At 49.4% G+C, this 15,347-nt stretch overlaps 1 protein-coding gene across 1 annotated transcript in view; it reads left to right on the top strand.

Annotated features, from left to right (window-relative positions):
- LOC119391873 (uncharacterized) overlaps nucleotides 1-15,347 on the top strand; it is a 149,374-nt gene that overhangs the window by 44,906 nt on the left and 89,121 nt on the right. Inside the window, exon 3 of the mRNA XM_037659524.1 lies at nucleotides 11,136-11,231. Within this exon, the coding sequence (XP_037515452.1) occupies nucleotides 11,136-11,231 (96 nt within the window). The remainder of the gene's footprint in view (nucleotides 1-11,135; nucleotides 11,232-15,347) is intronic.

The following is a 15,347-nucleotide window of genomic DNA, read 5'->3' as shown; positions in this document are numbered from 1 at the left end:
AGGTCTTCGTTGCTTAGGCTTAGTTCGCTTCTGATGGCTCTCCCCGCACGGATTAACTTGAGGCGCTCATTTTGGGCTTGCAGTGCTGGCTCAACGTAGTCGCCTATTGGAAGTAGAGGACCTGTTCCGTACAGGTCTTCGAGCTTGGCGCACTTCGGTAGCCCTGTGGCGATACGAATGCACGTTTTGTTGATGCATTCAATTATGTCAAGCTGGGTCGGCGTCATTGGCAGGAAGGGTATCCCATATAGGAACCTCGAGTGGACCAGCGCTTGTGCGAGCCTTTTAATTTGACCTTCGGATAGGCCCGAGGCACTGCTTGTCAGCTTTCGCAGCACTCTTATTGTCTGTTTCGCCGTGTGCAGCGCTTTTTCTACCCATTGAGTAGACCTTGCATTTTGTTTGTATATTATACCTAGAATCTTAATGTGCTCTTTGCGTTGTATGCTCGTGTTTCGAACAGCAAGTTGGATTTTATCTCGAATGAATTGCTGCTTTCTGTGGTTTGTGGGTTTGAGAACCACTACAAAATCGGTCTTTTCTGGTGAAACCTGGAGACCTTGTCTGTCAGGGAAATTGGTGATAACATCTATTGCTTTTTGGAGTTGCTGTTGTTGCGTAGACGTGTCTCGCGCGTTAGACCATATTGTAATATCGTCTGCATAGATTCTCACCGAGATGGACTGCACTTCACTTAAAAGATAGGCAAGTGGACGCATTGTTATGTTGAACTGTGTTGGGGAGATAACAGCCCCTTGCGGAACTCCGATTTTGTTTGAATATGGTTCACTGGTAAATGAGCCTATTTTTATAGAAAAGGTCCTGTTCTGCAGAAAACTTCGAACGTAATTGTACAGCCTTCTACCTACAGGTAGTTCTGACAGCTCTCGTAGTATAGTGTCATGGGGCACCGAGTCGAAGGCCTTCCTTACGTCAATGCCTACAATAGTGCTCGGCCAATACGGTGAGGGGTCCTTTAGTACATCGACGTATAGGCGCCGGAGTGTGTCCTGCGTAGATAGGTAGGGTCTGAAGCCAGTTTGGGTCCAATGATAGTGTTCCCCATTTTCCAACATCCATGTGAGGCGTTTGTTTACCATTCGCTCCATCACCTTGCCGATTACTGAAGTTAATGAAATGGGACGAAGGTTACTGGCACTTGTAGGAGGCTTGTTTGCTTTAGGGAGTGGTATAACACTGGAATATTTCCACTCCGTAGGAATTTTGCCGTCTTCCCATGATAGATTGATGATGGCAAGAACGGGGGTTAGTTGGTTTTCTGTAAGTTACTGTAATTGTTTAAACGTGATCATATCGGGACCCGGAGCTGTTTTACTATTTGACTCCTTTAGTGCTGTCATAAGTTCTTGGATTGTGAAAGGAGCATCCATTACGTCGTTGCTTTGCTTGTCTTCTGGCCATTTTGGATACCCCGGATCCCTTGCCGGCTGTGGAAAAAATGTGTTGGCACAGGTATCGGCGGTGGCTTGGGCTGATGAGTGGGAAGCCAAGCATAGGTTTTCAGCGGCTGTTCGAGTTTTGCCCCGGCCTTCCTATGATTTGACAATGTTCCATAATCTTTGATTATTTATCCGACCGTGTAGCTGGTTGCAGCAATCCTGCCACTGCTGCCTACGTAACTTGCACGCGTACTGATGTTTGTCTTGTGAGAAACTTAAGCTTCAGACGATTACGAGCTGATTTTAGGGGCGAAGCTCCTTATAGCGGCACCCGTTCGTCCCTCGTAGCGTAGTATGTAACCAGTCTTACGCTTTGACCTGCAAGGTGGTGCCGGTGGGAGATTTTTCCTGTGCGTTGTTGAACAATAAAAAATTCGCAGCGTTAGCTAAAAGCCGACTTCTTCTGTCTCTCATTCCCATTAGCAGCCATTGCTAGCAGCCATTGATGAAATAAACCAACAAAAGACGCCAGATGTTTTGTAAAAGCAAAACGAAAGAACGCCAGATGTTTCTAAAGCAAAACGAAAAGACGCCAGCTGCTTAACGAAAGACGCCAGATGTTTTCTAAGCAATGGTTTTCTAAACAATGAAAATTCACCGCGTACATGTAAAATTAAAGTGCGCTGCAAGTCGTCATAACTCATCGAACCTTTAGTATAAACGCGCCCGATCTCACGTCGGTGATGATGTACTGGGCAGAATTCACGGAAGATTCACGGTTTACCGATGAACCTCCGCAGCTTCGCCCACTCATCGTCATTCACTCCGTGGATATGCTGTGATTTTTTTCTGCCCTGTATGCATGCAAAGCAGCTATGCGTCCCTCCCATAAGTTAAGAAGGTGCTTGTCGGGCGCAGGCTTTCGAGGTGCTTTCTTGTAGGTTTTGCTTGTCTTCCGTGTCGCTTGTCGTATATGTTCTGTAAGTTCGTTAAGGGTCGCTGTTTCTGGGCATCCGTCCATATAAGACCGGTACTTGTCCCAGTCAATGAATGAACCCTCCTTTGCCTGAGAAAAAATCCTGCCCCAGGCAATCACAATTGGTAAGTGGTCACTGCCAATATTGTCGGGCCATATGTCCCAGTGAGTACCTTGTGGTAGGTGCCTAACCCACATGAGGTCCGGCGATGTATTATTCTGCTTCGCGCCACCGATCCTTGTGTACTGGTCTGGCGTGTTAAGAAGAGTAAAACCGGCGTCTTCCAAAGCTTCCTTGAGTTGCTTCCCTTTAGGAGAATCTTTTGAGTATCCCCAGAAGACGCTAGGCGCCTTAAAGTCTCCCAGAATTAAAGCTGGAGCTTTAGTGTCCATTTTACTGAGGGGAATTTTCGCATTACTTGATTTTGGAGAACTGTAGCAGTTCCTTATGCCGTGGATCTGTCCATCCTCCGTTTGTAGCGTTGTAGTAGCCACCTCTAGCTCGTGAGAAGCGCGCGTTCTGGTAGGCACTAGAAGAAGAAGACGACGTTGACGAGTGAGACTCGTGCGTGTTCGCCTGTGTGGTATTCTTTCTTCTTTACTGCGCGCGTTCTGGTATGCAGTATTAGAAGAAGACGACGTTGACGAGTGACACTCTCGTGCGTGTTCGCCTGTGTGGCGTTCTTTCTTCTTTACTACGTCTCGTGTTTTCGACGACACCCGAAGACAACATTTCAGAAGTAACGCGCCATGAGGGTCCCTCTTGGCACGCTTTCTCTTTAGCTCGGAGTCGCCAGATGGAAGACAAGGCTGCGGAACGGAGGGCACGGAAGGCGGCGGCAGCGCGCGCTCGCAGACAGAATCCTGAGGTGAGAGCCCGCGAGGCCGAAGCTGCACGTCGACGCCGCGAAGCAAATTCCGCCGTTCGAGCCCGCGAAGCTGCTCGACAAGCTGCACGGCTGCGGCGAGAAGACCCCGCCGTTCGAGCCCGCGAGGCCGAAGCTGCTCGACAAGCTGCAAGGCTGCGGCGAGAAGACCCCGCCGTTCGAGCCCGCGAGGCCGAAGCTGCTCGACAAGCTGCACGGCTGCGGCGCGAAGACCCCGCCGTTCGAGCCCGCGAGGGCGAAGCTGCACGGTTGCGGCGCGAATCGGATCTCCAAATGTGAAGGACCGTGAAGCGGCGAGAAAGCGCGCGTACCGGCAGGCAGAGCCCGAGGCTGTGCGAGCACGTGAAGTGGCTGCAAAACGCATCAGGCAGGCTCTTCCCGAAGGCGCCGACGCGCGCTTCCAGCGGGACTTCCTTGACAACAGTTCCGGCCATAGTTGCGGTGTGTGCAACAGATTGTGGTTCTCAAACAATCTAGTCACAATATCTTCCATCAAGAAGGACCACGCTCGCGCCAATGCCATCGCCGTGCTGCAGCGCGAGTTCGCTTCGCCCCACTCCTCATCATTCACCACGTGGACATGCTGTGATTTTTTTTAGCTTGGAAGACTTCCGCTGCGCCTTCAACGAAACCATGTTCGCTACCGCAGTGCGTGACAATCAGTCTACCTCCTTTGCCACTGGGGTTTCGAAGACCAGTCGACAAACCAAATCGACGGGCTTCGTACGGATTCTGGACACTGCCGTCTATACACACCCGACTACGCGTATGACCAGCGTTGACCCTCGTTTAGTCGGTGAAAACAATTGCCCTACCCTGGCGTCGCAGCTCCGCTATTTGGCGCATGTACCGGCGGCGACTCTGGACAATGTGCGTCGCTTCTATGAGAAGGGCGTTCCGTGAGCGTTTCTTGTACCTGAAGCCAAGCTTTTTGAGCATACTCTGCATCATCGTTGTGGACACGGTCGGTAGCGCCTCGTCTTCTTTGAAACGCTGCACCACTTTGGCGATAGTTGGAATTTCGCCTTTCTCAAAAAAGCCGTGCAGCACTCTTCGCAAGACGCTGAAGTCAAAATCGTCCAGCTTTTTTTTCCGCTCACGGCCTTTCGCACAAGAACGCTTCTTCGGTGGTAGGACTTCCCCGGCGTCTTCCATCTCCCTTTTCCACTGATACAGCGTTCGCTCGCTCACCTGGGTCAGTTTCGCGGTCCTCTTGATAAGTGCATCCACACTTGCACTGTCCCCGCACTCGACGCGAATCCCTTCAAAAACATTTAAAGCTATTTGCTTCGCCAGCTTGGGAAAACCGCGCACATTCGAAGGATGGCTCGCTGGCCGCACAGCCTGAGAGGCATCTTGCACAATCACAACCAACTCGGGCGACGCCATGATTCCGAAAGGCTGCGCATCACCACCTCACAACAAGCCTCCGCAGAGATGCGGCCATGCGGGCTTTCTCTTTTAATTCCACTAATGATACAAACACTCTGCACGCTTTTGAAAAGTGCATCCTAACAATATTTTCAATTTGTGTGGGTGTAGCTTTCGAAATAGAACTGGATTGCTAAAATATTTCAGGGACTATTTCCTGTGCCCCTACAGCCCTGATTAGACGAGAGAGCTCTACCTTTGGCTGCACTGCCAACAGCTTGTGAAACAGAGTATAGAGCCATAGAAGCACAGGCGGCCATCGGCCACTCGTGCCACGTCAAGACGCCGGAGGCGTCCCTGCTGCCTACTAGTCGCAGGAGAGAAGGAGGCGCGCGAGCGGGGGGAGAGCGTAGGAGAGGAGAGAGAGGGGACGCGTATGCGCTGGCGCATCATCACCTTCCACGTGGTCCGCCGCGGGGGAGGAGAGGAGAGAAGGCGACCGAACACCTGCGTAAAGGAGGAGAGTGGGAGAGAGAGTAGTGGCATGCGCAGCGAAGCGCTGACGCCACCACCGTCACCGGACACAGCCCAGAGCAAAAGCTGCTTCGAATCTAAAAAGTTCCGCAAGCGGGAGATGAACCCACGAGTTCTCGGTCGGCGACGATAGGCGATGGACGCTCTAACCACTGTGCAACGGTCACACCTTCATCTGACAGTGCTGTTGGTTTGCGGGGTGGTGTCGCCGTCTGGGAGTGGAAATGTGAAGTAATGCCGTCCCATTCGGCGTAATTTTGTCAACGCCTTACACCACGAGATAGCGCCTTTAGCCTAACCCTCGTCATAGCATCCATCCATACTAAAAAACGCCAGGCCTGCGCGGAAAGCGCAGCACAGTTACAGCGAAAGCTGGAAGAGCGGCATTTCTAGAACCTGTTATGAACTCTCTTCTGGCCAGTAATACAAGTGCACTAGCAACGTACCCACTACGCCACAGATCATAATTTTTTGAAGTTGTGAAGCACCCACCACGACATTATTCGTCATTCTGCGGAGAAGCGAGGTACCATCTTTAAAGCATTATGTGCACTTTGTTGATGCGACAGTTGATGACGATGAAGAATTATGGCTCAGTCCTTTGTAATGGGTTGGAAGCTTTCGACGACCAAATAGTTACGTAAGTCGCATTGGGTGACGCCCGCTCGTTATTTAACTCTCCCACCACGCTTTGTAACATATGTTAAATTGTGAAAGAGAGAGAGAGGGAATTAAGTGTATTGAGACCATGAGGAAATGGATCATGGGAGCCATATCGGCTTCCTTGGCAACTAATAGAAGTGCACTTGCGAGGAACCCACTACGCTATAAATCTTCGTAATTTTTTTCACCAGGGATGCAGCCACTACGCAATTTTTCGTCGTTCTGCGGAGAACCGTGCTACCCTCACTACATTACATATGTTAATGCGGCTCCTTCCCGGCATGCAGCCTGTATAGGGTCTGTATAGTCCCTGTATTCTACCGCAGAGCCTGTACCGGCATGGCTCTGAGGTAGAATACTGGGATCGCACGCAGAGGGCCCAGGTTCGAACCTCGTTCCATCCCCGAAAGTTCTTTCTTATTTAGTTTTTTTTTTCTTGTTTCGCTCGATAGTGGTTACGGACACCGGCGGCGGCGGCGGACAACTACGGCGCCAAAAACGGCCCTTGTGATCTCATAACAGCTTTCGCTGTAAATAGCTCTGCGAAACTCGCAGGGCTGTCACACCCACTGGCCCCTGACCCATCCACTGTCACACCCACAGCGCACACGTTGCAATTTCTCTCCTCAAATGACGACGCTTTGAAAGAGTGCATGTCGAGTAAGTGTTTATCCATGTTGAAGCCATCTTTGAGCGAGATTCACCATATGCTGTATCCAGGTATATGTTAACTACTGCCACAAAGGTTTAATCATGTTCATGGATGTTAGTCATTCGGATAGAGATGTGGTACCAGGCGTCGACGTGGGTTTGTCCATATCAAGCGGTGCTATAGCTGTCAAACACCAATAGGAATTGTACAAGCCTTCGTATATCAATGTATAATAAACATGTATAATAAACATATAATAATGTATAATAAACAAGCTGTTATGAGTTCACAACAAGGGCCGTAGCTGTCCGTCTCCACCGCCACCGCGGCCGCCGCCGCCGTGGTCCATAACCACTATCCCGCGAAATAAGAAAAAAAAAACTAAATAAGAATTAATATTCGGGATGGAACGGGGTTTTAACCTGGGTCCTCTGCGCGGGAGCCCAGTATTCTACCTCAGAGCCATGCCGGCGCTTGAAACTGCTTTGCAAAAAGACCCTATACAGCCTTCATATCGTGAAGGAACTACATTAACATATGTAATGTAGTGTGACAGAAGAGTAAAATAACAACCAGTCGTCACACAACGCGAATTCTGTAACCAGGCGTCACACAATGCGAACTGCGCAACGGTTGAATGCTTCCAACCCATTACAAAGGGCCCTGCCATGATTCTTCATAGTCAACAGCCACACCATCAACAAAATGCGCATAATGCCTTACAGGTGTTTAGCGCGTACCACGATTCTCCGCAGAATGACGAAAAATTGCATAGTGGCTGCTTCCCTACTTCACAAAAATTATGATGATTTATAGCGTATTGGGTTCCTCGCGAGTGCACTGCTATTGGTTGCGAAAAAAGCCCATAGGGCCAACATGATCCATTTCCTCATGGTCTCAATAAAGTTAATTCTCTCTCTCTCTCTCTCTTTCTTACGTTAACGTATGTTATAAAGCGTGGTGGCTGAGTTAAATAACGACCGGGCGTTACACCGATTACAAAGGCTCAGCCATAATTCTTCATCGTCATCAACAGTCGCATCAACAAAGTGCGCATAATGCCTTACATATGGTACCTCGCTTCTCCGCAGAATGACGAGTAATGTCGTGGTGGGTGCTTCCCAACTTCACAAAAATTATGATTTGTGGCGTAGTGGGTACGTTGCTAGTGTACTTGTATTAGCAGCCACAAGAGAGCTCATAACGGGCTCTAGAAATGCCGCTCTTGGAGCTTTTGCTGTGACTGTGCTGCGCTTTCCACGCTGGGCCTGGCGTTTTTTATGTCTTATCAAAATGTGTGCAGTCTTTTGTCCGCCTTTGTGTTTCTCAGACTCCGCAACTCGTGATCCCCTTGCTTCCGGCATCGTTTTCGTGTAGGCGCAGTGGAACCAGCCTCTTGAGCAGAGGCGTACTTCTGCGGCTTCTCGTGATCCGCAAGAGGGGCACGTTCCGACGCTCGCCGCCGCAGTACCACCGCCTCTGCCCCGAATATGACGTCGATGCACCGGGCGCGTGCATCCACATTTCTAATTGGACAAAAACCAGCGGGAAACACGAACCACAGAAAAATAGCACGACGGGACAGGCTGGCACTTACAACTGATCAAATAATGCTTGAAACGCAAACCTGCACCCCAAAAATTATACCCCGTTTTTAGCCAATGCGACATGTACCAACTAGGCGAATCCATAACCTTGAAACCCACATTTCTGCCCACTTGTGTATGTTACACTGCGAACCAATAATTCGTTGTAAACTGTCCGAGGGCGCTTTCTCCAATTACAGTTGCGAAGTACCCAGTACGCGTCTTTGAGGCAATAGGCGCAGCTACGTAGCTGCGGACTATGCTGATGCTGTGGCTGATGACGATTATTATTTATGCCTCAGTGCTTTATAATGGGTTTGTAGCTTTCAACCACCAACTCACTGTGCAGTTCACATGATGTGACGTGTGGTGCGATTCTACCCTTCAGCCACGCAGTAATATATTTGTTAACGTACCTCCTTGCCCGACATGACGACTGTATATTCTTTTCCCGAAGCAGTTTCAAGCGTGACTGTGGTATAATACTAGACTGCCGCGCAGAGAACTTGGGTTTCATTCAGGGTCAAGCCACGATTTTCGTTCTTTAAATTTATCGACGTGGCTATTGTATAAGGTCCTTTTTCCAGAAGCAGGTTCAAAGCGCTGTCATGCCTTTTGTGTAAGAATACTTACTGCCAAGCAGAGTTCTTCGGTTCAATTCCGCCTGAAACCCTGATTTTTCTTTACTTGCGTCGGGATTATTTGGGAGGGCGCATGTTTCGCCAAAGTCACTGGCAGCAACACACACAATGCTTTCGCCTTAGAAATTGAAAAGTTTTGACGTCACGTGTTTGAATCCCGAAGCACAGGTGCATTCGTGGTCCATCTTTCTTTGCATCTTTAACTTGACGGAGCAGATGGACACGAGCTTCTAACTTCCACTGCGACGAACCGTAGGCAGTACGTACTGCTGAATCGTGTCAGAAGGGATTCTACCAAAAGCTAGATACCATTACGCTCGGGAAAGGTGGGCGATTAGCGAGCCTGACGGGCGTGAAATCTCCTTTGGAATTTGTCTAAGGGAAGCGTAAACGTGCAGTTGTATTGCAGTTTTAGTCGGGCGTCCGTACCAGCTCCGCGGATGCAGGCAACCAGCCATTTTCAATGGCAGCTTGCGTCCGTTGTGCTGTTGTGGACGCCCAACTACAGCTTTCTATTGACAACTGCGGCCTTCTCCAGCGCTCTTTCCGGGCGGCATCGGCATTTCGTCTTCATTGTAACTTTCGGTAGCATCTTCAGCGGCTTATTAAAGAACGCATGGCGAAACGCATCTTTGGCATGATATTTTCACAGAGGCGTACACTGTAGAGGCTTATATTCCCGCCGGCTCAACCAAACTATATGAAAAAAAAAACATCTTGAATGGCGGAAGTTGCAAATCCTATTCCAGCCGAGTCCAGCTTTCATGCCCATAACACACAGCGGTATACATGACAGACCAGCGTAGATATTGCGACTAAATTCTGGGCCGTCCAGCGAGATAGGAAGCCGCGAAGGGCCGGAAACCCTTGGCCGAAGCATACGGGGGTCGAGACCACCCACCTCGCAGGGCACCCAATAAAGCACCTTGATCTGGTCTAATGGTAAAGAAGGGGAGTGTGCGCAGTGGTAGTACTTTATGGGCAACTCCTGCCTTAGAAATGGTTTATTCGGATGTTTTGCAAACTGGTACACAGCTTTCTCAATGGCATTTTTGCTTAGCTTCGTTGCTTCAAAAGTTAGTTACTTGATCTTGCCTAGTAAAGCAATTAAGCAGAACAAAAATAGTGTAACTTACGCCACGCAATAGTCAGCAGCATGCATTTGATCGCCTTCGTCATAGGTTGCGCTGGCGTAGGTTTAAACTCTGGCTAGAGTTAGCTGGGGCACCCTGTATTGCGCGTAATGTGACGAGCCCCCTCACTGTAGTCATTTCCTACCGAAATACGGTAGTGCGTTTTGTGAACCTAAGGGACGTTGCGAAGTACTCAATACGCATCTCAATGGCAATATGGTCACCAGCTTAGCTGCACAATTTCTTCATGTAGTGTCTCAAGACGATAATGCATTATGGCTGAAGCATTTGTTATAGGTGGGCAGCTTTAAACCACACACTCGTTGCACAATTCACAATACGTGATATCTAGGGCAATTTTACGATTCTGTCACGCGATATCTGCATAGCTCTTAACGTGACTCCGCGCTCCACATGACGCATCTGTGGAGTGGTTTACGGGAAGGGTTTCAAGCACTGGCATGGCGCGGTGGTAGAATAGTGGACACAAACAGAGCATTTCCGGGTTCGATTCCAGCTTGAATCCTCTTTCTTCTTTTTCATCATACGTGATAGCTGCGACGGACACCGGCGGCAGCAGGAGATAACACCAGCCAAACCGATTTTACAGAGACAGCTGTTACGAGATCACGACAACAGCCGATCTTGATGGCCTCGTTGTCCGCCGCCGCCACCGCTGCCGCCAGTGTCCGTAACTGCTATCGTACGAAATATAAAAAAAAACGAAAAAGAGAAACAAATAACCAGGATCGGACTTGAACCCGGCGGCGGCGGACAACAGTAATATTGACTAAGGACGAAGCTAAAATTTGCAGCGTGTTCGAAATCAAACTACGAACGAGCTGCCTTATGACGTGTGCCTATCATATTTTGTAGTAGCTCATAGCTTACGCCGTAAAACGAAATATGTTCAAAATAGGTCTTGTAATATATAACAGACAGACTGCTATAAATAAAAAAGCGTCTTGTAGTGATGTCTGCAGGGTGGTGTCCTTGCATGAAAGTCGCACTGCGGCCCTGAATCATTGTATGTGGCGTAAATATGACGTGCGCATTTAAAATAAATAAAGTAGATACATACACTTACTCTGTTACTAGGGTTATGATGACCACAAAAATACATATCTCTCATACCGTAGAACTCACGGCACTCATTTTAAGATAATTGGAAACGCCATAGTATCAATCATAAATACGTTGATGCGGTTAATCAGCAGAAACATAAATCCATCTTTTCAGTAGAGAACATAATTGTACTGCAACTGCAAGGTTAACAAAAATTGTCGATTCAGGTAAACGGAGCCTACTACGAACGCCATCTATACGGAAACGCTGAACACAAAGCCTCTCTGATAGTGAAGCCACAAGGAAGAGGACGTTACCTTGTCGTGAGTAATTTGTGCTTAAACACATGCAAAACTTATAGGGTTGTAATTATTAGCTCCGTAAATATGTTTGTTGCAGTGATATAAGTATATTTTTCTGTAGGATCCTAATATCAGCATTCCTTAATCTGTCTCTTGTTGTCACACAATGACAGAAATCATGGACACTTTGTAAATTTCAAAGTGTGTTCGGCAAAATACTGTGGCCATTCGACTGAATATGCCATGGTATCGGGGGAATTCCCATTCTTGGGGCGCTTTTCCGAACCGCTTGCGGTGGAATCATCACCAGGCAGCTTGAGAGCCGTCCGACTAACTCGACTGCTGCGACGAGACGGACGCCGCCGCTGGACGCCACCGCCGCGTTGCGCAACAGTTGCGCAACACGCGTTGGACGGAGCAGAGCGCAACTGTTGTTATGCGCCGCTGTGCCATCACGTGATTGCTGAGAGAATGTGAGGGGAAGAGGCCACAGCTGGCACCGTTCCAGGGCATGGACGTGCGGACGGAGGTCGTGAGTATGAGACATTAAAGGATTTCGCCATAATATGAGTTCCATAGTTCCATAATATTAGTTCCATTAGTCACAGATCACTGCTACCATTAAAAGCAAAGCTTGCAATATATCATGCTTTATTCAGTTCACATTTAAATTACTGTACATTAGTGTGGGCCATGACGACACAAAGTAATCTAAGAAAGATTTCTGTACTACATAATAAAATCATTCGCTGAATTTATAACCTTCCTCACAGACATAATACTCAACACTTGTTTACTGAGCACAGTATCATCAACGCTTTCAATTTATACGATTATAGACTGCTACGGTACTATAAGATAGAACAAAAAAGACATTTGTCTACTTTGTCAGGATTAGCCGGTACGCAAACTTATAAGTCACATTACCAACATCGTAATCAGCCACGTTGGGTACTTCCTCAAACAAGAACAAATTATGGACTGCAAAGAGTATCTTATCAGTTACCGTCACAATTAAATAAACTTCATTTGGCGGGCATTGAGATTACAGACATTTCACTTGCGCAACTCCGCGAATTTCTAAATAAATATTCAAACAGTTAAAGTATATCATTTGCCTTACCCCTACTTAGATCAACTAATGTGTGGCCATTTTCTGTTTTTCCTTGAGGCCAAGTTCTGGTTCTCTTTTTTCTCTTTTTTTTCCCTTTTTTTCTTGTGTAGTGGAGCAGATGCACGAACGAGTATGCGCCTGTGAAAGAGGACGAAAAGACGACCCGCGCTCTGATTGCACGAGAGCCTGTACCGCCTCCGTCAGCCTTGCACTGCGTTGCCGTACGGTCCTTTTTTCGTTGCGACCTCGTTGCAACTTCATTACTCCAATAAACCTCATCACATTTGGTGGAGGTTGCTGAGATCCCCAAACAGACCTGGAGCTCCGCTCTCGCAAGTTGGCCGAAAGACCACCGGACAACATGACTGACGCAGTCACTGCCCAGCCAGCACCACCGGCTGCCCCGTCCCCTTGCCCCGGCTCTACCCGTCAACGAGACCCGCCCATCTTCAGCGGAAGTGGTGAGCACGACGTCGAAGACTGGCTCTCCTTATACGAACGCGTAAGTGCCAGCAACAAGTGGGACGACGCCTCTAAGCTTGGCTACGTTATCTTTTACTTGGCTGACGTCGCTAAACTTTGGTTTACCAACCGCGAATCCGCCATCGCCAACTGGTCAGCCTTCAAGACCCTCGTAACTGAAGCATTTGGCCGACCAGAGGTCCGCAAGCTCCGCGCTGACCAGCGTCTACGCCACCGAGCGCAGCAGCCTGGAGAGACATTTCCCAGTTACATTGAGGATGTGCTAGACCTATGCAGGCGGGTTAACCCATCTATGCCGGAAGACGAGAAGATCAGGCACATCCTCAAGGGTATCGAAGATGGCGCATTCCAGATGTTGCTGGCGAAAAGCCCGACCACTGTGGAAGTGCTCGTCAGCCTGTGCCAGAGCTTTGACGAATTGCGTCGTCAGCGTTCCATCGCCCGGCAAAGTCTCCCATCACCAGATTCGATCTCGGCCGTCGCAGTCGCAAACGGCAACGTTTGCCAGGGCACACTTACCAACCAGATCAAGGACTTCATCAGAGAGGAAGTGGCCCGACAGCTCTCCCCCTCTCATCGCCGCCAACTTGTTGATCTCCTTAACAAGTTTATCTCTTCTTTCGACTGTCAACAACCTTCGTTAGGCCGCACCACGACTATCAGTCATACTATCGACACCGGCTCCCACTCGCCCCTGCGACAGCGGCCTTACCGCGTTTCCGCCGAAGAGCGCCGCGTCATTACGGGGCAAGTGGATGACATGCTTCAACGTGGAGTGATACAGCCTTCTCAAAGTCCTTGGTCATCACCTGTGGTATTGGTAAAGAAAAAAGATGGCACCATTCGATTTTGCGTTGACTATCGCCGCTTAAACAAGATTACGAAAAAAGACGTCTACCCGCTACCGCGAATAGACGATGCTCTTGACTGTTTACAAGGCGCCGAGTACTTTACATCCTTGGATCTGCGTTCTGGGTATTGGCAGGTGCCCATGGCTGAGTGTGATCGCCCTAAAACAGCCTTTGTAACGCCCGATGGCCTATATGAGTTCAATGTCATGCCATTTGGGCTCTGCAACGCGCCTGCAACATTTGAGCGCATGATCGATACCATCCTTCGAGGCCACAAGTGGAAGACTTGCTTGTGTTACCTGGACGACATAGTAGTCTTTTCAGCAGATTTCCCGACACACCTTGATCGTCTGCACGAAATTCTCACGTGCCTAACTTCTGCGGGCCTACAACTTAACACCAAGAAGTGCCACTTCGCAGCACGGAAACTAACCATCTTGGGACATATCATCTCAAAAGACGGCGTTCTTCCGGATCCCGATAAGCTTCGAGCTGTCGCCGAATTCCCAAAGCCCACATCGATGAAAGCCCTCAGAAGTTTTGTCGGCCTCTGCTCCTATTTTCGCCGCTTCGTGCGCAACTTCGCGTCCATCATCGCACCTTTGACGAGTCTGCTTGCCAACAGCAAAGGTATCTCTGCATGGTCACCTGCATGTGATGACGCATTTCGCCAGTTGCGCCGCCTGTTGACCTCACCACCTATCCTTCGTCACTACGACCCCACTGCTCCCACAGAAATTCACACCGATGCAAGTGGCGTCGGTCTTGGTGCAGTTTTGGCACAACGGAAAGGCACCAAAGGTGAATACGTTGTCGCTTATGCAAGTCGTGCTCTCAAGAAGGCTGAATTGAACTACTCCGTGACAGAGAAGGAGTGCTTGGCGATAATCTGGGCATTGACGAAGTTTCGCCCGTACCTTTACGGCCGTCCTTTCGATGTGGTTACAGACCACCACGCTCTCTGTTGGCTTTCCACCTTGAAAGACCCGTCGGGACGCCTGGGCCGTTGGGCACTTCGATTGCAGGAATACGACATTCGTGTCGTATATCGTTCCGGTCGCAAGCATGCGGATGCTGATGCACTCTCCCGCTCGCCAATAACACCAGATGTGGCTTCTCTGTCACCCCTCTCTAACACCTGGTCACCACTCGACACCACTGACATGCTTTCGGAGCAGCGTAAAGACGCATACCTTGCCTTGTTGCTCGACTACCTTACCGATCCTTCTGCTGTCCCTTCGACGAGAGCGCTACGCCGTCAAGCAGTCCACTTTTCCGTGCGAGACAACATTCTGTACCGCCGCAACTACATGCCAGGTGGTCGGAAATGGCTCCTTGCTGTCCCTAGTCATATGCGCTCTGACATCTGCGCGAATTTCCATGCAGATCCCCAAAGTGCTCACGCCGGCGTCTTGAAAACCTACGAAAGGCTACGTCAGCGATATTACTGGCGAGGAATGTATCGCTTTGTGCAGAAATACGTTCAGTCTTGCCCTACATGCCAACAAAGCAACACATCTCCGCGACACCTTACTGGCACGTTGCAGCCGCTCCCGTGCCCGGCTCGCCCATTTGACCGCGTGGGTATCGACCTCTACGGCCCCCTCCCGTATAGTGGCTCTGGAAACCGGTGGATTATTGTCGGCGTCGATCATCTTACGCGCTACGCTGAGACTGCAGCTCTCCCGG

Source organism: Rhipicephalus sanguineus, chromosome 4 (genome assembly GCF_013339695.2).
Source record: "Rhipicephalus sanguineus isolate Rsan-2018 chromosome 4, BIME_Rsan_1.4, whole genome shotgun sequence".
NCBI classification, from domain to species: Eukaryota; Metazoa; Arthropoda; class Arachnida; order Ixodida; family Ixodidae; genus Rhipicephalus; species Rhipicephalus sanguineus.
This window is presented reverse-complemented; position numbering and strand designations above follow the sequence as displayed.